General features: G+C 41.6%; 1 protein-coding gene across 6 annotated transcripts in view; it reads right to left on the bottom strand.

The window, feature by feature from the left end:
- Positions 1 to 21,073, bottom strand: part of LOC115139077 (multiple PDZ domain protein-like) — a 70,925-nt gene extending 49,852 nt beyond the window's left edge. For all 6 annotated transcript variants that reach the window (XM_065025462.1, XM_065025464.1, XM_065025465.1 and 3 more), the window contains exons 1-12: positions 20,973 to 21,073; positions 17,967 to 18,052; positions 13,479 to 13,645; positions 8,495 to 8,656; positions 7,914 to 8,053; positions 6,813 to 7,026; positions 6,148 to 6,276; positions 5,696 to 5,779; positions 5,377 to 5,481; positions 4,689 to 4,791; positions 4,298 to 4,386; positions 1,571 to 1,787 (exon numbers count right to left, since the gene is read on the bottom strand). In XM_065025462.1, coding sequence (XP_064881534.1) covers positions 1,571 to 1,787; positions 4,298 to 4,386; positions 4,689 to 4,791; positions 5,377 to 5,481; positions 5,696 to 5,779; positions 6,148 to 6,276; positions 6,813 to 7,026; positions 7,914 to 8,053; positions 8,495 to 8,656; positions 13,479 to 13,645; positions 17,967 to 17,982 — 1,426 coding nt within the window. In that variant the 5' untranslated portion in view covers positions 17,983 to 18,052; positions 20,973 to 21,073. The remainder of the gene's footprint in view (positions 1 to 1,570; positions 1,788 to 4,297; positions 4,387 to 4,688; positions 4,792 to 5,376; positions 5,482 to 5,695; positions 5,780 to 6,147; positions 6,277 to 6,812; positions 7,027 to 7,913; positions 8,054 to 8,494; positions 8,657 to 13,478; positions 13,646 to 17,966; positions 18,053 to 20,972) is intronic.
- Positions 21,074 to 21,660: the final 587 nt, after the last annotated feature.

The following is a 21,660-nucleotide window of genomic DNA, read 5'->3' as shown; positions in this document are numbered from 1 at the left end:
TTACTGGGGTTCGTATGAGGCTGGCCCAATTACAGGTTAAAGGAGTTCAGGGTTTCCTAAAGCAGGGCGGAGCGCACAGCCTTCTAAAACTGGAGCTGTGGTTGTGGTGAGAAGATACAAGTAGAGAGAAGCTTCACCATCCTTACGTAGATGGAGGCCATTAAAGTTAGGGCAATGTTTTGGTTATGTGTACTGTCCTCAAGTAGGCATAGCCCTGCAGCGTCACCAGGGATGTGATCACGGGCTGTATGTTTCAAGCTTCTCAGAATAGCCGTACTGATCTAAAATCAGTTCCTCTGTCCAGAGTCTGTGTTCTTTTGCCCATCTTAATCTTTTATTTTTATTGACCAGTCTGAGATATGGCTTTTTCTTTGCAACTCTGCCTAGAAGGCCAGCATTCCGGAGTCGCCTCTTCACAGATGACGTTGAGACTGGTGTTTTGCAGGTACTATTTAATGAAGCTGCCAGTTGAGGACTTGTGAGGTGTCGGTTTCTCAAACTAGACACTAATGTACTTGTCCTCTTGCTCAGTTGTGCACCGGGGCCTCCCACTCCTCTTTCTATTCTGGTTAAAGCCAGTTTGCACTGTTCTGTGAAGGGAGTAGTACACAGCGTTGTACGAGATCTTCAGTTTCTTGGCAATTTCTCGCATGAAATAGCCTTCATTTCTCAGAACAATAATAGACTGACAAGTTTTAGAAGAAAGGTCTTTGTTTCTGGCCATTTTGAGCCTATAATCGAACTCACAAATGCTGATGCTCCAGATACTCAACTAGTCTAAAGAAGGGCAGTTTTATTGCTTCTATAATCAGAACAACAGTTTTCAGCTGTGCTAACATAATTGCAAAAGGGTTTTCTAATGATCAGTTGGCCTTTTAAAGTGATAAACTTGGATTAGCTAACACAACGTGCCATTGGAACACAGGAGTGATGGTTGCTGATAATGGGCCTCGGTATGCCTATGTAGATGATCCATAAAAAATCTGCTGTTTCCAGCTACAATAGTCATTTACAACATTAACAATGTCTGCATTGTATATCTGATCAATTTGATGTTATTTAAAAAAAACAAGGACATTTCTAAGTGACCCAAAACTTTTGAACGATAGTGTATATATGCACTGTGTTTTGCTTGAATATAGACCACTGTGATTGGAGGTATATGTGACTGTCAATCAAATATGCAGTTGTCATGGTCATGTTCATTAGGGCACGCCAAAACATTTTAAAACGCTTTTGCAGCCGAAAACCCAATAGAGTGTTTTTTTAATGGGACAAATCCAGGAAGTCCCTCCCTGTTTAAGTGAGTTTTCTTCCATTTCCTGCCTATTTATTTTATTTGACCTTTATTTAACTAGGCAAGTCAGTTAAGAACAAATTCTTATTTTCAATGATGGCCTAGGAACAGTGGGTTAACTGCCTGTTCAGGGGCAGAACGACAGATTTGTACCTTGTCAGCTCGGGGGGGAGCAAGAGGACAGCTCAGGGATTTGTACTTGCAACCTTCCGGTTACTAGTCCAAAGCTCTAACCACTAGGCTACCCTGCCGCCCCTAATGAACTACAGGTACCTTGAGTGGTGGCGTCCACAACATCCGTCCTCTCCAGTGTCGTGTCTCTGCTCCCTGGGGTTGGTGAGACTACGATCACACTGGGCACCACAGCGGGTGGGATATCTTCTGGACGGAAGCCTCGCCTGATCAGCTTCAGGTGAACTGTCTGGCTCGTGTGTCTCAGCACCTCCACGGCCTGCTGGTTGGTGTAGCCCTGGATGTTAATACCGTCCACCTGCAGGGGGCGATCATTCATGTCATGATTATGGATACATCATGGAGTTGAATAGAGTGCTTAGAGTGCTCTCTGCATCTTTGTCATGTTGGCTTCTGTGACAGCATGGAAAGCGTCAATGAGATCTTTCTCCATACTTAAACAGCCTTTGTGGCACGTGAGTCGTCTATCCAAGTCTATGGGATAAATTCTCAGGACAACACACAAATAGGAAAGCAAGCTCACAGGCACACCCATACCAGGCACACCCATACACACAGAAATAGTACCACCCAATAGACAAACCTACATCACAACAAGAAAATAAATTATGATGGAAGATTTGCTCATGCTTCAAATCCATTAATTTATTCCGGATGTAACACAGAAAGGGTTTTGCATTAATAGTAAATGCTCAATTTAGGGTCATGACTAGAGTTGTGACGGTCATGACATTATGTCAGCCGGTGATTGTCAAGAAAATTACTGCCAGTCTCACGGTAATTGACTGTTAATGAATATGAAAAAAAATGTTGCATTTCCTGTCTACAAGCCACTCATCCTTACCTTTGGAACATCTACATTTTAAAAAAGTATAATAAATCCATGTAATATAGCCTATACCATCCCAATAAATCCATAATGTACTTTAGACAGGTCTAAAGAAACATGATATAAAGAAAATGTAGTCTGTTTCAGAAGAACAGAATAGTATACTCGGAGTTGTCCTTATGTTAGGACCTGATCTGGCTATGCCATATGGCTGTGGCCTACACTAGTTCATTTAACAGACACGATTTGCTTAGAATTCCGTGGCATTAATTTATAGTATGAAGAATACAATTGAACATAGCTGAATAAAATAAAATGTTTTCTCCAGAAGATTTGAGGGAGTGTGCACATGTGGCTATTCTGTGTTGAGAAAGTTAAGAAAGAAACAGGTCTTGCTATATGCTTAATTTATAGTTATTTATGCTTTAGTTGTGATCAAAACATATAGCCCAACGTGTGTATTTTTTACACATTCTAAGGCCGCATTATGCGATTAATGATGATTTGAAAAAAGTTGCATATAAAAGCATGAACTCTGCTTTGTTATTTGCGCAGGCTGCACACATTTCATCAGTCTCTCATTCACAAGTTGACAAGCAATTTCCGAGCGGCATCCCCTTTGTAATGCCCTCAAAAAAAAAATCCGGTGGCCGTTGTGCACTTGGGTTGAATATAATAATGACCTTTTCCCGCATACCTGCTCCGAAGCACCTCTAACTCACATGGCTGTCTAGGATAGCTAAATTCTTAATAGCCAATGCAGTCACGTGATCGGGTCTTTCACACAGGCTACAACTGAAGACAGACCAAATCCAGGATGCAACTACCTCACGAAGCTGCTTGAGAGAATGCCAAGAGTGTGCAAAGTTGTCATCAAGGCAAAGGGTGGCTACCTTGAAGAATTTTAAATATAAAATATACGTTGATTTGTTTTACACTTTTTTGGTTACTACATGATTCCATACGTGTTATTTCATAGTGTTGATGTCTTCAATATTATTCTACAATGTAGACATTTTTTTAAATAAAGAAAAACCCTGGAATGAGTAGATGTGCCCAATCTTTTGACTGGTACTGTATGTGTGAAATTTGTTTTGATTTAGAATGGACCGTTTTCATGCACCAGTCTCGAAAATAGCGAATGGAGGACGCTTTTCCTGTGGTTCATTTTCAATGCCAGCCACATAGGCTATATTCCTGTTGTAAAGAGAAGCAATGTGCTTACATTTAGAAAAGTTGAGAAATAAATACAGTAGGCCTAGCCTATAGAAAGCTGATAGGATAATACTATTTTTAATAGAGGCCATCACTCTGTTTCTCACTCAATTGCATAGCCTATAGAAATGTTGCGCAACATGAGCTAATGGGCTCTCATTAAGTATTTGATTAGATTTTTGATTACATTTTCATTGATGTCAGAGTGATTAGAGGTACAATAGAATGTTGAGTACAAGGCAGTTATCAAGTTTGGTAGACTACTAATGACCATCAGCAGCATCCGAGCTTGGAGAAGCCTAATTACCGTGACTAAATGGTCACATGGAATTTGACTGCCGCCATGACCGCCGGTGTGGCGGTAATACGGTCACCGTAACGGCCTTGGAACAGTGTGTATAAATCTCAGCTGAAGATAAATTATTCAAATATGGAAGATTAATATCTCCCCATATTATCTATAGATAAAGCTCCATATTATTCAAAATGAGAGACAAATATCCTTGCACACTTTATTTTATACTTTGGCATGGAATTTAAATTGACATTAACAGCCGATAAAAAATCTGAAGGGTGTGGCTTGGGGTGGTCTAGCGCTTAGGGCCACTAGTGTTGGCATAGGTTCAAATCTGGCCCACTTCACAATCTCTATCCATCTCTCCCCACTGTCATCCTCCATCACTCTATCTGTTCACGTCAGATTTGACAATAACCAAAAAATACAACAACAAAACAAAAAGTTGAGGATGGTCTAAGACACTTACGGCTATGATCTGGTCCCCAACATGGATCCGGCCGTCTTGCTCTACCGCACTGTCTTTAGTTATACTTTTCACGAAAATACCAGAGGGCTCTGAAAATGTCAAAATAGACACAATGACCATGTGTGGATAACGTTCTTAAAACAAGCAGTATCCTTTATACAGTACAAGAGACGCCCTTTAACTGTATCTGCAGTTTGAGTGTTCTAGAGAAATCAGATTTCCCTAGAAGAGGCAGTGTCACTACATAGCTCTTTGCTCCAGACATTCTATGGGACTCTTTAAAGTAAATTCCTTCCCAAGTGGTTTCATTCCATCCCAAGCAGAGTGAATAAGTTAGAAAATAAATAAAACCAAACTATTTCCAGTAGTAAACAATGCTGCCAAGTCTTACCAGAATGTTTGTCCCCCACATAGCCGGCGATGGTGATTCCCAGACCCTGGGCGTTCTTGGTCAGCCCAACGTCAAACGCTTCGGCCTCCTCTTCCTCGTATCCCTGTGAAGAGACAGAGGAAGAGTGAGTCAGCTTCTACATTCTACAAAATGGCTGACAGAGAGCACAGTGGAGGGGGCGAGTCGCGGGTGCCGAATTCCCCCAATTCCACGTGCTGTTACCAATTTACAAAGAAGCATTCCTCACCTATGCATCAACTCTGTCAGCCAGATGAGTTATGTTATTTATTTGATAAATGTCAACTAAAAATTCATCAAGCAATGGGGTACTGAGACTGTGTACAGAGAAGAATATACAATCTAGTTTGGGAGTGTGAGTCATGGAATGTTGATAAGGTTCATGGTTAATACTGCTTGATAATGGACAGCGAATTCCAGTTGTTAGCCTTTTGGAACATTGTGACCTCTGAGGCTGAGTCACAGATGATGTTACGTGTCACAAATTATTCTCATCTGATACCTATCTCTGAGGGGAAGAGAGCTGGAACAAAAGAGAGACAGAACCACGTGCCCTTTATCCTAGTCATTAGTAAATATACAATTTTAAGGAAACAAACCTAATAAAACCACCTCATCTCTCCCCTACCCATCCACCCAACCAACCACCCACACGATTGTCTTGTCGTACCTGTTGCTCTCTGACCGTGGGCAACACCATCGGGACGATGGCGGTCTCCTCTGGAGGGCCTCTGGTGATGACCAACTTCACTCGGTTACCACACTGCCTCAGGACCTGGACCAATCACAATACAACTGAGACCAGCATTACACACTAAATACTGTACTTGTCACTTAGGGCTATACTGTATAGAACCATAGAAAAAGCAGGACAATGGGGATAAAATTGAGAAGTTTTTGTCAAGACTCAGTCAAGTCTCAATGTTGTATGTCTAAAAGTCTCAGACAAGTCTCATTATCAGTAGTCAATTCAATACAAAACTCAGTACCTGAGCCACCTGCTCACTTCCCATGCCATATAGGTCAGTGTCCCCAATCTTGAGGATGTGGTCCCCACTGCGCAGATGCCCATCCTAAGTACAAGGTAGGAAAGTTGGTTATTACTAGTAGGTATGGCTTACAAAAACCAAGCTTCCCCACTGGGCACAGATGCCAGTTCAACATTTATTTTTAATACAAATTTGGTTGAGATGTCAAGTAACGTGAATTCAACCAAACATGTCACCCTGACATTGGATTTATGGAAATCCTTACATTCAGGACGTTTTGCAAATCCAATCAGTTTTCCACGTTAATTCAACATCATCACATGGATTTTTTGTTGTTGTTGTTGAAATAACGTGTAAAAAAACATTGATTCAAACCATTTTCGACCCAGTTGGTTCCTGCTTGCAAATCCTCTAAATACCAATGTGTGGTGCATCCATGACATTGAAGTCACCTGATCAGCGATGCCTCCAGGCAGGATGGTTTTGACAATGACACCGGTGGTCTTTCCTCCCACAATGCCAAAGCCCAGGCCTGTCCCGTCGTTGACCAGCTCCATGGTCTCCACATGATTCCAGTGGGCCTAAGGAGGGACACAGCGAGCGCAGCGTCAGATACGGATCTCAAAACATTCACTACAGGACGGTTACTATATATAGGGTGTAACCCTCAGGGTAAAAGAGAGGTATGCCGTCCAAGGAGAACAACTAGGACTAATGAAGAGGAAATGAAGAAACATCATTCCAGGAACCACCTGGGAGGATGTCAAGAAAACTACACAGAACAGGGTGATAGAGATACATCGTTGAGGCTCTTTGTGCCACAAGGAGCGAGAAGGAATATGTTAAGTGCTCAAAGAAGGAATTTGAATATTGCTGTGTGTGTGCCCCAGTGAACTAACGTTATATAACCGTCTGTGTATAAGGGGTGCTTTTGTGTCTGTGTTCCTCATCACGCTAGAGGTCAAGCATTACGCTAGTTCCCCCAGGAATGTGAGACAATATAGTTTGTGTGTGTGTGTTTGTGTGTGTGTATACAGAATGGGAGTGTGCATGTGTGTGCTAATGTGTTTATATATGTGTATGCTTCCACAAGCTTCTGTGTGTGCACTCCCCTCACCGCACTGGAGTGGGCAGACAGGGTGCTGGCAGCGGAGGGGGTACGGGACACCACTGGGCTGGCCAGCTGAGGGATGGGTCCTCTGGCTATAGTGAGCTGCACGCACTCAGATGCTCTCTGCAGGATGCCTATGGCCTGCTGGTGGGTCACTGTCTGGTCCAGGGGTTGACCGTTGATGGCCAAGATCTGGTCTGACTCCTTCAGCTTCCCATCGCTGTGGGAACAGGAGGATTCTCGCGATAAAAAATATTCCCACAAGACATCAATTAAAGGGATAGTTCACCAAAATTACAGTATGGCATCCTGGTTGCTAAAATTCTAATAGTTCACTTAATTTCAGTTTATGTGACAAAACAAGCAAGTATAGTGTAGAGAATTATTGTAGCATCTAAACTGCTGTGAAATATATTTTCCATAATCACAAATATTGAAGCATAGATATAGCACAGATAGAACAGATCTACTGCTTCTTAAACTGTCTTTCAATGAGAATGAGAGATCTATAACACACATTTGTAAGTGAATTAGGTCAGGTCGCCCAAAAAGTTACATATTGCAGCTGTAAGTGGTAACTTTTTAGTAGTTTTGTCCAATATGTAATTTTGGGTGAACTTTCCCTTTAAAGACTTATATTGTTAAGTTTTCATTGATGACTCGAGGTCAAACATAGTTCATTAGGACGCGGCTTCAGTGCAACTAAATTCATTATTGAATAGTTGATTATCAAATGGGCTGTAAGGCTTAGAACTGAGGATAATCTCACTGTTGAAAAGATGCAGGTCGAAAAAGACAGTAGTCACCAACTATGGTCTTGGGGAGATGCAGGGTGGGCAGGCTTTTGTTCCAGACCAGTACTAACACATCAGATAATCAACTGTTGATTCAGCTGGAATGTGCAAAAACTGGGTTTCTGGTTTTAATGACTTCATTTACAACCAGATTTGCCCAGCACAGGGTGGGCATGCATTTTGTTCCAGCCCATCACTAACACATTAGATAATCAACGGTTGACCCAGTAGGCAAAACTGGCTTTCTGGTTATAATGATGTCATTTCAACCAGATTTATCTGCTGAGGATGACCCTTGTTAACTTTCCCATACCAGTGGGCCACGCTCCCGGGCTGGATCTCCTGGACGAAGATGCCCAGCTCCCCGCGGTTCTCGCTCCTCAGGCCAACCACGCTGAAGCCCAGACCCCCAGACAGTGACTTCACCAGCTCCATGTGCGTTACGTAGCGCCCCTAGAGACACACGCACGTACATACACACAAATGTACCCATATACATCACACACTCTCCACGTTAGCCCTCCTTCTTAACCCCCCCCCCCCTCTCTCACAGCAGCAAAGTCACACACTCTCCCCTGAAGTCACTCAAGAGTGTACACTGAACACAGTGTAGTGTAGTGCGCACTTGTCTTTGAATGTCTTTGAATATTTAGCTAGATTGACCGGGAGTGTAACCAGACTTGCTTGTGATTATCAAGATACATTTCTGGAGATTTTTTACAGTCTAGGGATCTAGAGAAATAGTACCACCAACAACATATGAAACAAAAACAATCAACATTATAATGAAATATGTACCTCTTAATATATGTGAATCTATAAGAAAGTTACTTGTTGTGATGAAATAACTCAAAATGTATGAAATGCTTGCGTTTTATCCAAATGTGCCTTTACCTGAGCCATGGAGCGAATGATGTGCTCAAAATCCTCAGGCGATTGCTTCCCATTGACCTGCGTACTAGTGGAGGCTTCTGGGTAGGCAAGATGGCCACCATTGTCCTGGGCTGATGTGTAGCATTCACTCAGGTCATCGCAAAGTGTTGATGTGACACCACCCTGAAACCATCAATGGAAATACAGTCAAGTGTTGCATTCAAGAATTCTAGGTTTTGCAACATATTGATATATTGTGTACTGTGTAAACTCAGTATTGTTTGTAAAAAAGAGCAGCTGCTAAAAGCTGTTGGCTGTTATAGTTTGAAGTGCTGTTTATTGAATTTGTTGCAGTTGTTCGATTGAAGTTAGAGAGACATGATCACAAACACTATAAGCAATTATTTGAAATCAAATGTGTTCAATGTTGTGATGGTAGGAATTATACATCTTGCAAGAAACAGACTTAATCCACAAAATGACAGCTTTATTTTTGAATATATCAACACAAACCATGTTTACTTGTCACATTGTTACGCACATGCATTGAGTGAGTATCACTAATATCCCAAATAAGGCCACACAAGCCGATCCAATCAAGTTCTAACCAAAAACCTGCCATCACTGCTGTTAAAATAAACAAAGGCTAATTTTGTGAATTCCCTAAATCAAACTAAGTCTAGGAGCGGGGGAGGCAGGCCAGCTCGTTACCCAACCGTGATTAGCTGGATCTATAGCAGTCTAATCCTTCAGAGATAATAGCCTTTCAGCTGATCCAACAATGACTCTGCCACCAATGTAATTTTTCCATCATAGCCATCTGGATGCCTTGATATGCTAGTCAATAACTGGGCTGCAACCACTGTGGTTTTGTGACTAATGGATTACATGAATTAGACAATGTGTAAAACTATGTTTTTGAATCTCATTTGCTTATTGGCTCTAATGTTTGTTTATGATTCGTTTGAATGTGATCCAAAAGGACTAGCGCATTGCTTCATGAGCACTTTGTTTGAAATATAGCATCCTCGGCTTCGGTTGCCCTTTTGAAATTGTGCTTGTGTGCTTAGCATATTGAAGAAGCATTTTTGACACTAGCTGACATATCATCCAGCCAGTAGCCTATGGTGAGGTTTTAGCCTTTGTAAAGAGAAAAACCCTGCAGGCTCGGCTAACTTAGCGTAGCGCTCAAGTTGCTGTCCCATACACAAGCTTTGTTAGCCAGCCGGGCTAAGAGGATTAAAGTTCCAGTTTGGTTCTTGCACATTTAAGAAATTGTTTCTGCCCCACTTCACACGGCGGCAGCCTCTCTCTTCTGCTAGCAGGCCCCGTCGCCATAGCGACACTGACAGTGCTAGGCGCTACTGGCAGGAGTAGACAGACAGACTATGTGTGGGTCTAGGCATTGACTGACAACAAAAACACCAACTACAGCTTTCCTACAAATTGGTTTCGCCTAAGGAAGCCAGAAAGTCTATTTGTATTGCAAAATCTCAGCTTAATCTCTGTTCCTCTAAATTTAATTTACATTATTTAATGTCCTCTTTGATTCACTTTATCTATAAACATAGACTCCATTACTCATGTATTTTAGCTTGAAAACATTAGGTTGGAAGAGCAATAGTTTAGCATGCCACACACACAGTTACCCATGCTATACGGTGTGGACTGGATTGCTACATTGTGCTAAGGAATGTGACACTGCTGAAATAAGCTATAAAGCACTGGCGCACAAAAAAATGCCTGCAAGGATTTTATAATCTGAATTCCTTCAGGGTTGAAAAAAAGAAGAAGATGTAGCAGCCCCCCTGCCTCCCACTGCATAGCTCACATATTTTCTGTCTCAAGCACTCACCCTGGCCCCTTCCCACAGTGACCTAACCAGAGCTCTTTCTTGGGCAAAAACAAATCTACATTTCTCATGGGCCCTGGATAAGCCGAGGAGGCCTTTTGGCTTTTCCTGGTATTGTCTGCTTATGGAACCTTATTAAAAGTGCCCAGATGAGCTCGGACTGCAATATGAGCACAGTAATACATGATTGGAGAAGAAGAAAAGCTCAATCTGTCTGAAAACCTAATAATTCAATTGGTTTCAATGCAGACCAAATCAAGATTTGGGTCAACAAAGGGTCAACAAACCAAAACGAGGCAAGACGTCATAACATGCTCTAGATTCTAGGCTACCTGAGAGTTCATAAGCAGCTGCAGGGCCCTTTGATCCATATCAACCAGTAGGCCTATTTTAGTTACAAAGAGTATGTAGGCTGCTGTATAATAAAATAACAATTTACAAGTCAGCTATGAACGTAACAGCAGTAAAATTACATTCTAATTTACATAGCTAGACAATATACTGCGGTGCAAGAACAGTGCCGTTATCTACATGATCGCATTCTTGCAGTGCAAAAACATTCCTGGAAAAGTCGACCCGTAGCAACTAGCTAGCCTATGTTGAATTGTAAAATACATTTGCCATCAAAAGGTTGCAATAGTAAACAAAACATCCAAGAGGAAAACAATTAGCCAGCTAACAACTCCAGCAAAGTTTGCAAGTGTAAAGTTTTTTTTTAGTAAGCAACTCCAGTGCAAATTTGGCCTTGTGTTTTCGCTTATTGTCTGAAAGGTGAATTCATCTCCTAGCAGTTGTTGGAAAGCAGGCTGAACCGAAAAAGTAAATTGCTGTGCCTGACACTTTTCACTCTGTCAATTAGATTAGTATTGTGGGATAACTACAGTGTAGTTGATCCATCCTCAGTTTTCTCCTATTACAGCCATTACACTCTGTAGCTATTTTAAAGTCACCATTGGCCTCATGGTGAAATCCCTGAGCAGTTTCCTTCCTCTCCGGCAGAGTTAGGAACGACGCCTGTATCTTTGTAGTGACTGGGTGTATTGATACACCATCCAAAGTGTAATTAATAACTTCACCAAGCTCAAAAGGGATATTCAATGTCTGCTTTTATTTTACCCATCTACCAATAGGTGCCCTTCTTTGTGAGGCATTGGAAAACCTCCCTGGACTTTGTGGTTGAATCTGTTCTTGAAATTCACTACTCAACTGAGGGACATTACAGATAATTGTATGTGTGGGGTACAGAGATGAGGTAGTCATTCAAAAAGTATGTTAAACACTATTATTGCACACACAGTGAGTCCATGCAACTTATTATGTGAATTGTTAAGCACATGTTTACTCCTGAACATATTTAGGCTTCAACTGTGACATTATGGGGTATTGTGTGTAGGCCAGCGACATTATGGGGTATTGTGTGTAGGCCAGCGACATTGTGGGGTATTGTGTGTAGGCCAGCGACATTATGGGGTATTGTGTGTAGGCCAGCGACATTATGGGGTATTGTGTGTAGGCCAGCGACATTATGGGGTATTGTGTGTAGGCCAGCGACATTATGGGGTATTGTGTGTAGGCCAGTGACATTATGGGGTATTGTGTGTAGGCCAGCAACATTATGGGGTATTGTGTGTAGGCCAGCGACATTGTGGGGTATTGTGTGTAGGCCAGCGACATTATGGGGTATTGTGTGTAGGCCAGCGACATTATGGGGTATTGTGTGTAGGCCAGCGACATTATGGGGTATTGTGTGTAGGCCAGCGACATTATGGGGTATTGTGTGTAGGCCAGCGACATTATGGGGTATTGTGTGTAGGCCAGTGACATTATGGGGTATTGTGTGTAGGCCAGCGACATTATGGGGTATTGTGTGTAGGCCAGCGACATTATGGGGTATTGTGTGTAGGCCAGCGACATTATGGGGTATTGTGTGTAGGCCAGTGACATTATGGGGTATTGTGTGTAGGCCAGTGACATTATGGGGTATTGTGTGTAGGCCAGTGACATTATGGGGTATTGTGTGTAGGCCAGTGACATTATGGGGTATTGTGTGTAGGCCAGCGACATTATGGGTTATTGTGTGTAGGCCAGTGACATTATGGGGTATTGTGTGTAGGCCAGTGACATTATGGGGTATTGTGTGTAGGCCAGTGACATTATGGGGTATTGTGTGTAGGCCAGCGACATTATGGGGTATTGTGTGTAGGCCAGCGACATTATGGGGTATTGTGTGTAGGCCAGCGACAAAAAATCTCAAATTAAACTATACTGAACAAAAACAAACACAATAAGCAATAGTTTTAATGATATTACTGAGTTAAAGTTATTTTAAGGAAATCAGTCAATTGAAATATATATATTAGCACCTAATCTATGGATTTCACATGGATGGGCCTGGGATGCCATAGGCCCACCCACTGGGGAGCCAGGTCAAACAACATTTGTTTTACCCCACAAAAGGGCTATATTACAGACAGAAATACTCCTCAGTTTCATCAGCTGTCCGGGTGACTGCTCTCAGACGATCCCGCAGGTGGAGAAGTTGGATGTGGAGATCCTGGGCTGGCGTGGTTACATGTGGTCTGCGGTTGGACATACTGCCAAATTCTCTAAGGCGGTTTATGTTAGAGAAATTAACATCAAATTCTCTGGCAACTGGTCTGGTGGACATTCCTGCAGTCAGTATGCCAATTGCACGCTCCCTCAAAACTTGAGACATCTGTGGCATTGCATGACAAAACTGCACATTATAGAGCAGCCTTTTATTGTCCCCAGCACAAGGTGAACCTGTGTAATGATCATGCTGTTTAATCAGCTTCTTGACATGCCACACTGTCAGGTGAATGGATTATCTTGGCAAAGGATAAATACTAACAGGGATGAAAACACATGTGTACACAAAATGTAAGAGAAATAGGCTTTTTGAGCCTATGGAAAATGTTATTTCAGTTCATGAAATATGGGACCAACATGTTGCATTCATATTTTTGTTCAGTGTATTTTACATTCTGGCTGTAATGCAACAAAATATGGAAAAGGTCAAGGGGTGTGAATACTTTCTGAAGGCACTGTATATTCGATATTGTTCATCAAAGTTAGCTGACTAACTTAGTGATCCTACATCCCAACACCCAAGAAAAACCTGATCTTACCCACCTGGTCTTTGAGGAGCTGGACAGACTTCTGCAGGGCAAGAATCTGGTGGAACAGGGGGCTCTGGAGAACTGACTTGAGCAGGCTGAGCTTCTCCTCGGTGGGGACCTCCCCCCGGTCCTTCAGCTTGGCCTGGAGACGCTCCACTGCCTGCAAGGCACGCTGGGTATCTGCAAAAGTGTTGCATAGTCCAGTGACCGCATGGGGAGGCAGCCGCGTGGAGAAGAGTGGAAGAGAGGGATAGCTATCAGTATGAACATGCAGGGTGATCAACGCAAGTGTTTTGAAATTGTTTAGAAGTTGAGTACAGCTAGATAGGAGGCTGACATGCCCCCTTTGACATCTCTAAAACATCCTGTAATTAAACATCCAAGTGTTCCTATTTTGTTGGCAGTGTTTATTTAGGATGGATTGCTGAGATATCAAAACATATTTATTTCACATGCACCGAATACAACAGGTGTAGACTTTACTGTGAAATGCTTGTTTACGAGCCCTTCCCAACACAGGAGGTTGGTGGTACCTTAATTGGGGAGGACGGACCTGTAGTAATGGCCAGAGCAGAATGGTATCAAATACATAGTCGACCGATTAATTAGGGCCGATTTCAAGTTTTCATAACAATCAGAAATCGGTATTTTTGGACACCGATTTGGCAGATTTTTTAAAATATATATTTTTTACGCCTTTATTTAACGAGGCAAGTCAGTTAAGAACACATTCTTATTTTCAATGACGGCCTAGGAACGGTGGGTTAACTGCCTTGTTCAGGGGCAGAATGACAGATTTTTACCTTGTCAGCTCCGGGATTCTATCTTGCAACCTTACAGTTAACTAGTCCAACGCTCTAATCACCTGCCTCTCATTGCACTCCACGAGGAGCCTGCCTGTTACGCGAATGCAGTAAGTAGCCAAGGTAAGTTGCTAGCTAGCATTAAACTTATCTTATAAAAAACAATCAATCATAATCACTAGTTAACTACACATGGGCGATGATATTACTAGTTTATCTAGCGTGTCCTGCGTTGCATATAATCGATGCAACGCAGGGGGATGATTTAACAAAAGCGCATTTGCGAAAAAAGCACAATCGTTGCACGACTGTACCTAACTATAAACACCCATGCCCTTCTTAAAATCAATACACAGAAGTATATATTTTAAAACCTGCATATTTAGCTAAAAGAAATCCAGGCAATATTAACCAGGTGAAATTGTGTCACTTCTCTTGTGTTCATTGCACGCAGAGTCAGGGTATATGCAACAGTTTGGGCACCCTTGTTCGTTGCGAACTAATTAGCCAGAATTTTACGTAATTATGACATAACATTGAAGGTTGTACAATGTAACAGGAATATTTAGACTTAGGGATGCCAACCGTTAGATAAAATACTGAACGGTTCAGTATTTCACTGAAATAATAAACGTTTTGTTTTCGAAATGATAGTTTCCGGATTCGACCATATTAATGACCTAAGGCTCGTATTTCTGTGTGTTATTATGTTATAATTAAGTCTATGATTTGATAGAGCAGTCTGACTGAGCGATGGTAGGCACCAGCAGGCACGTAAGCATTCATTCAAACAGAACTTTTGTGCGTTTTGCCAGCAGCTCGTTGCTGTGCTTCAAGCATTGAGCTGTTTATGACTTCAAGCCTATCAACTCCCGAGATTAGGCTGGTGTAACCGATGTGAAATGGCTAGCTAGTTAGCGGGGTGCGCGCTAATAGCGTTTCAAACGTCACTCGCTCTGAGACTTGGAGTAGTTGTTCCCCTTGCTCTGCAAGTGCCGCGGCTTTTGTGGAGCGATGGGTAACGATGTTTCGAGGGTGGCTGTTGTCGATGTGTTCCTGGTTCGAGCCCAGGTAGGGGCGAGGAGAGGGACGGAAGCTATACTGTTACACTGGCAGTGCCTATAAGAACATCCAATAGTCAAAGGTATATGAAATACAAAATGGTATAGAGAGAAATAGTCCTATAAATACTATATGAACTACAACCTAAAACCTCTTACCTTGGAATATTGGAGTCTCATGTTAAAAGGAACCACCAACTTCCATATGTTCTCATGTTCTAAGCAAGGAACTTAAATGTTAGCTTTTTTACATGGCACATACTGCACTTTTACTTTCTTCTGCAACACTTTGTTTTTGCATTATTTAAAACAAATTGAACATTTTGCATTATTTATTTGAGGCTAAATGGATTTTTATTGATGTATTATATATATATATATATATATATATATATATAGTTATAATAAGTGTTCATTCAGTATTGTTGAAATTGTCATTATTACAAATAAAATTATTATTATTATTTATTTATTTATTATTATTATTTTATTTTTTAAATCGGCCGATTAGTCGATATCGACTTTTTTTGGTCCTCCAATAATCGGTATCGGCGTTGAAAAATCATAATCGGTCGACCTCTAGTTTCTGTGTGTTTGATGCCATTCCATTTGCCTCATTCCAGCCATTATTATGAGCCGTCCTCCCCTCAGCAGCCTCCACTGCTTACCAAATATGCAATAAACAATAATAATAAAAAATACACATTTTTTTTTAGCTATATACAGGGAGTACCAGTACCAGCTCAATGTGAAGGGGTACAAGGTATTTGAGGTAGAAAAGTACATGAAGGCAGGGTAAAGTGACTAAGCATCAGGATAAGACAATAATACGAATAAATAGAGAACAGAGTAGCAGCAGGCAGCATAGGATGAGTTTGAAAATGTACAGTACCAGTCAAAAGTTTGGACACACCTTCTCATTCAAGGGTTTTTCTTTATTTGTACTATTTTCTACAATGTAGAATAATAGTGAAGACAACAAAACTATGAAATAAAACATCAATGGTGTGTATATATAGTCTAGTGAGTGTGCGTAGGGTCAGTGCAAGATAGTTTGGGTACCATTCATTGACTATTTAGCAGTCTGGCTATTTAGCAGTTTTATGGCTTGGCGGTAGAAGCTGTCTCGGAGCCTGTTGTTCCGAGAGCCTGTTGTTCCGAGAGCCAATGCTTCAGTACCATCTGCCAAACGGTAGCAGAGTGAACAGTCTATGGCTAGGGTGGCTGGATTTTTTGGCAATTTTTCTGGCCTTCCCCTGACACCACCTGATATAGAGGTCCTGGATGGCAAAGAGCTCAGCCCGTACTAGACTGTCTGCACCACTCTCTGTAGCGCTTTGCGGTCCAGGGCGGTGCATTTGCAATACCAAGCAGTGATACAGCCAGTCAAGATGCTCTCGATTGCGCAGCTGTATAACGTTCTGGAGGATCGTTTCAGTCGCCTGAGGGGGAAGAGTGGCTGCTGTGCCCTCTTCACTAATGTGAGGGTGCGTGTAAACCATGTTAAGTCCTTAGTGATGTGGAGGCCAACGAATGTGAAGCTCTCGACCAGCTCCACGACAGCGATGTGGATGGGAGCGTGCTCTCCCCTCTTTCTCCTGTAGTCCACAATCAGCTCCTTGGTCTTACTGATGTTGAGGGAGAGGTTGTTGTCAAGGCACCACACTGCTAAGTCTCGGACCTCCTCCCTGTAGGCTGTCTCATTACCATTGTCGTCAGCAAACTTGATGGTGTTGGAATCGCATTCATGGGTGAAAGGGAGTACAGGAGGTGACTAAGAATACAACCCTGAGGGGCAGAGTGTTGAAGGAATGAGTGTTGAAGGAATGTCTATTATACAATTGACTTCAAAAGTCTTATCTACTGTAAGTAACACATGCTCCTGTTGACACACAGAACCAAACGTGCTTTCTAATGTGTGAAGCACTATGTGAATGATTCATGGGGGGAGCGAGAGAGAGAGACCACCCTGAGGCTTAGCTTAACTTCCATTCAACATGATGTTCTCTTTCAGAATAACAATGATTTGCTGTTAGCTTTGGCTCGGCCGAGAGACGCACAGGTCCGGACTGGGCAACCGGAGAAAAAAGGTCCTCCACAGTTTGCTTGCTCGACCCTGCATAAGCTCTTCTCGCCTCCTCAAAGCGGCTTGTTAGCCAAGGATGGGTTTGAGGAGGACGGGGCAATTTCCAAAGCCTGTGGACTGTGACTAACACCTAATAGGGCGTGCACGAGTTCCAAAGCACTGTTCGTTCTGAGAGCTAGCCCACCTCTTTGTGCAGAGACAGTAAACAAACCAATAACACGAGAGTCTCGACAGACACAATTCTCTGTTAACGGCATGTACCTTCTGGGGTACTTTGTTGTTGTTTTCGTAGAGGAGTGTTCGGGCGTGCATAACAAGGATTCTCCTCAGGGTCTGTGTTTGTTAGAGAAATAGGATGATTGTACAATAACTGAGGCCTAGTCTGGATTTTTATGGGAGATGGGGAGCAACATTATCTAAATAAATAATAACATCAATTTAATTCACTCTCTTCATCAAAACATTATCACCTCTCCCTGTTTTCATGTTGTGAGACCTTGGACAACACTAGCAATCAACACTTTTCTAACACACATTGACTGATCACTTACCCATTGTCTCAATCATGTCTTTTATTCCTGGTAGATGTGATAGCTGCCTATCAACCGATGAGTGCTACTCTTCACGTAGTCATGGCCTGCAAAAAAATACATATGTGTTACTCACCCTCCATATAAGCACCCCCTATTTGACCTTTGACCACATGAATATGACATCAACATGAAACCATTACGAGTGTTGTTGCAATGCTACTTTTGTCAATCATTATCACATAGGCTAGTTAAGTCATTCAGTGTTTATATCCAAGTACACTCTGACCAGTGTGTTCTTAAAGGCTGACAGACAATTAAAACATCTCAGCAGCCTACTCTCTGAATTGTCATACTTCACAGGACATAATATAAAATACACATTTTTATGCTGAATAATTTTTTTATGCTAAAGATGAGAGCTGCTACACTACAGAACAAAGGTTTCGTGCAGGTGCTACAATACTACTAGAAGAAGTAGGTATTTACTAGGCACATGCAGGTTGATGGGGCCTTTGTATTTGACTAATGCTCTTATTCAGGGATTAACATCTGTCAATTGCCATTCCTGGGGCCTTAACTGACATTGGCAATGGCTTTGTGACATGTATGTCACCGCCAGTCATCTGTGTGGCCTTGGCAAAGTCATTTACTATGCATGTTAGGCCAAACAGGCAGGTGTTCTGCTTCTATGCTCAGTAGCCGAATCAATAGCCATATCACATCTCAGTTACTGTAAATCAAGTATCCACTAATACATTAAGAAATTAGTTGTGTGTTACTATAACAAGGCACAGTGATGCTTTTAAAACTGAAAGGTTAAGTGATGCAGATGAAGTCCATGTTCTAATGTGAATGAAATGTCTTCCTTTTATATTGGGACATTTTTTATACATCAAAAGGTACATCGATATACAAAGTTATACAAAGTTAAATATTGCATATTTAGTTGGAGTACAGTAAATCGTCTTACTAACTGCTCTGTAACCTTGTCATACCCACTCCAGTCAAACCACGCAAGCACTGATAGAAAACGGTTTCTTTAATTGCATTTATCCATTATCAATGAGAAGTGGTATGGGGAGGATCTTAATTATTTAATTTTCTTAAATCTTATATTAGCTCAATCATTAGGTGCAGGTGCATATGCTGAAGAGCTGATTCTCATGGCATTATCAGCCATAGAATAGCCTATATGCCTATCAGTAGGCTATATTTACAGCAAATGTCTATAAACTTACAGACAATAGCCATTTTTGTCACCCAATATAAAAACGAGTTTGAAACCAAAATAGAAACAACTTCAGGCTTTATTTCGGGCCTATCACTTGGTTTGGACAAACAGATTGACTAGTCAATGGGATCATGGTTTCTTGAAGTTTTTTTTCTAGGGATCCCAGCTAGAAAATTTGGTCTTTGTAGTTGTGGGAACATACGTTTTTGGTTCCCAATTGGTTCTGGGAACGAAGCCATATGTTTCCTGACCGGAACGGAAAAAGGGAAACGTTCTGAGAACTTAAGCGAAGATTTCAATGGAAACAAGCACTCATTAAGATAAGGTGTGGCAAATTAGTGAGAGTGGCCAACACACCTGAACACACTTAACAAGATCGAGAATAGAGTTTTGTTGACGCTGAGAACTGAATGTATCGGTTTTTAAATAACATTCTTACAACGTTACTAATGTTTTCTTATGGTTTTTATGTAACGTTTTCTTAATGTTCTCAGATCATGACTAAATATAACCATGAGGAAACCTGCAGAAAATGTTATGCTGAAGTATTGAAATTCCCACAGATGAACATTGTTTATTAAGGTTCTGTTAAAGTAATGATTGACTCACCCTAGTTGTACGAAATGGTCTATGACTCAGTCATACAATACGCTTTCAGTTTTTGTTGTCATAGGGGCGGCAGGGTAACTCCATCCATGGCTAATTTAGGAAAGAGCCTATTTTAGCTAGCTATCCACCAAAGGAAAACAACACAACAAGAGAAAAAAAAACTAGATTTGTTGAATATCATTTGATGTTTTGCTCTAGATGTGATGTGATTAGTGTGAAGCTGAAGCCAAATTCAAAACAGGCTTCCATTGACACTTTTATTTTTGGTGCGCCAGGACCATTCACAGTTGAGCTCACTCAGTTTAGCTCAAAGCTGATTGGCTATTATATTATAGTTTTTTAAAATCAAGGGTGGACAAATGCTCTCTGGCTTCCCTTGCATGCAATGCTACAGGCTGCAACAATCTCATGGGCTACACATACAGAGACAGAGAGGCGCTGTTTCGCTCGCTCAGATGCTTTCTCTGGAGAGATGCATTCAGCCTCTTGTGAATTTAAGGACAATTATGAAAACACAGAGCTGAAAGATAAATTGTATATATTTTTTTTCTTGGTAATTTTTTGGGGGGAAGCATGGCTTCCATCAATACACGCCACTGGCTCTTACCAAGCTCTAAGAAACATTATGTGCTAGCTGGGATAGTTCTACCTATGGATCCATAACACCACTATAGCATAGTTTTCGTTCACCGCTCACTCAAGGCATATTTAACAAACTGAAATGTGTTTGTACAAGTGTCGCCACGGTCTGTTTATACGTTTCCATAGTGTTATTTTAAATCTATCCTCGCCTCGGCAACAGAAGGCAATGAATACAATCCGCTTTTCTCAACTCCCCCTCCTTCTCCATCTCTTCTTCAGGATACTGAATCAACAGGTATTCGACATTATCAGAGACGCCAAAGAAGTTGTATAACGTTGTGACAACGTAATGAAACCGCCCAAGTGCTTGAAACATTCAGACAAAACTATAAACATATAATATAGACTATGGGAGAGAAAATGCAGATGTCGTTGGAAACATTAACCGCGCCAGCGTCAGAAAACGTAGCCATTACAATAGCAACACTGTTGCTCAAAATCCAAACTCGGAATTCAGCGTTACGTATGTATCGGAAAAGCTTATTAACTTTTATCTTGTCAAATGCATTGAAAGGACTATTATAGGAACGAAGGAAACTTACACAGGCGTTGACCCTTGGCTGGCGGCTTACACAGGACGTGTCCTGTTGTACTCCGGCTAACGGCGCATAAGACTGGGCTTAAAGATGGGGCGTATTGTAACTCGATATTCTATAGACATTTGCAGCAACAGCGTCACCGAGAGCTGAGATCGAGACCAGCTATGGGAGAGACGGTGGAAGTTTATTGGGAGGTCACAAGCGCCGCTTGGTGGATACCATGACAACTAGGCCTAAAGTGCAGCCTGCTGTTCTGCATCTCAATCATCTCAAGTATTGCACTCAGACAGACTTGATTTGTGATTTATTTCATATGCATTGGGCAATTTTATAAGGGGGTCTATTTTTATAATCATGGGTATTGCAAAAGGCATGTCTGCTATTGTATACATTCAAATACCATGCATAAAAAGTATAATGGGTATTGGGGGCGGGCGTAGGCAGAACATGCAATGCAATGTAACTTAATAACACAGACTTTCACAATGTTGCAGGTAACATCAATGCTTGAAGAAATGTTCCCTGGCAAGAATGAGAATGATAAACAATAGATAAGACTTGTACCCCCAGTCTTATCTATTTGTCAAAACATAGATAACACATCTTTATCTTTCCATCTGTCCTTCACATTGTGAAGTTCTGATCTCCTGTGTTATTCTGATTACTCACAGCGTAGGGGTCCTGAAACCTA

This window comes from Oncorhynchus nerka, linkage group LG12 (genome assembly GCF_034236695.1).
Source record: "Oncorhynchus nerka isolate Pitt River linkage group LG12, Oner_Uvic_2.0, whole genome shotgun sequence".
Lineage (NCBI taxonomy): Eukaryota > Metazoa > Chordata > Actinopteri > Salmoniformes > Salmonidae > Oncorhynchus > Oncorhynchus nerka.
Note: the sequence above shows the minus strand (reverse complement) of the source record. Positions and strands in the feature narration are given on the sequence as shown.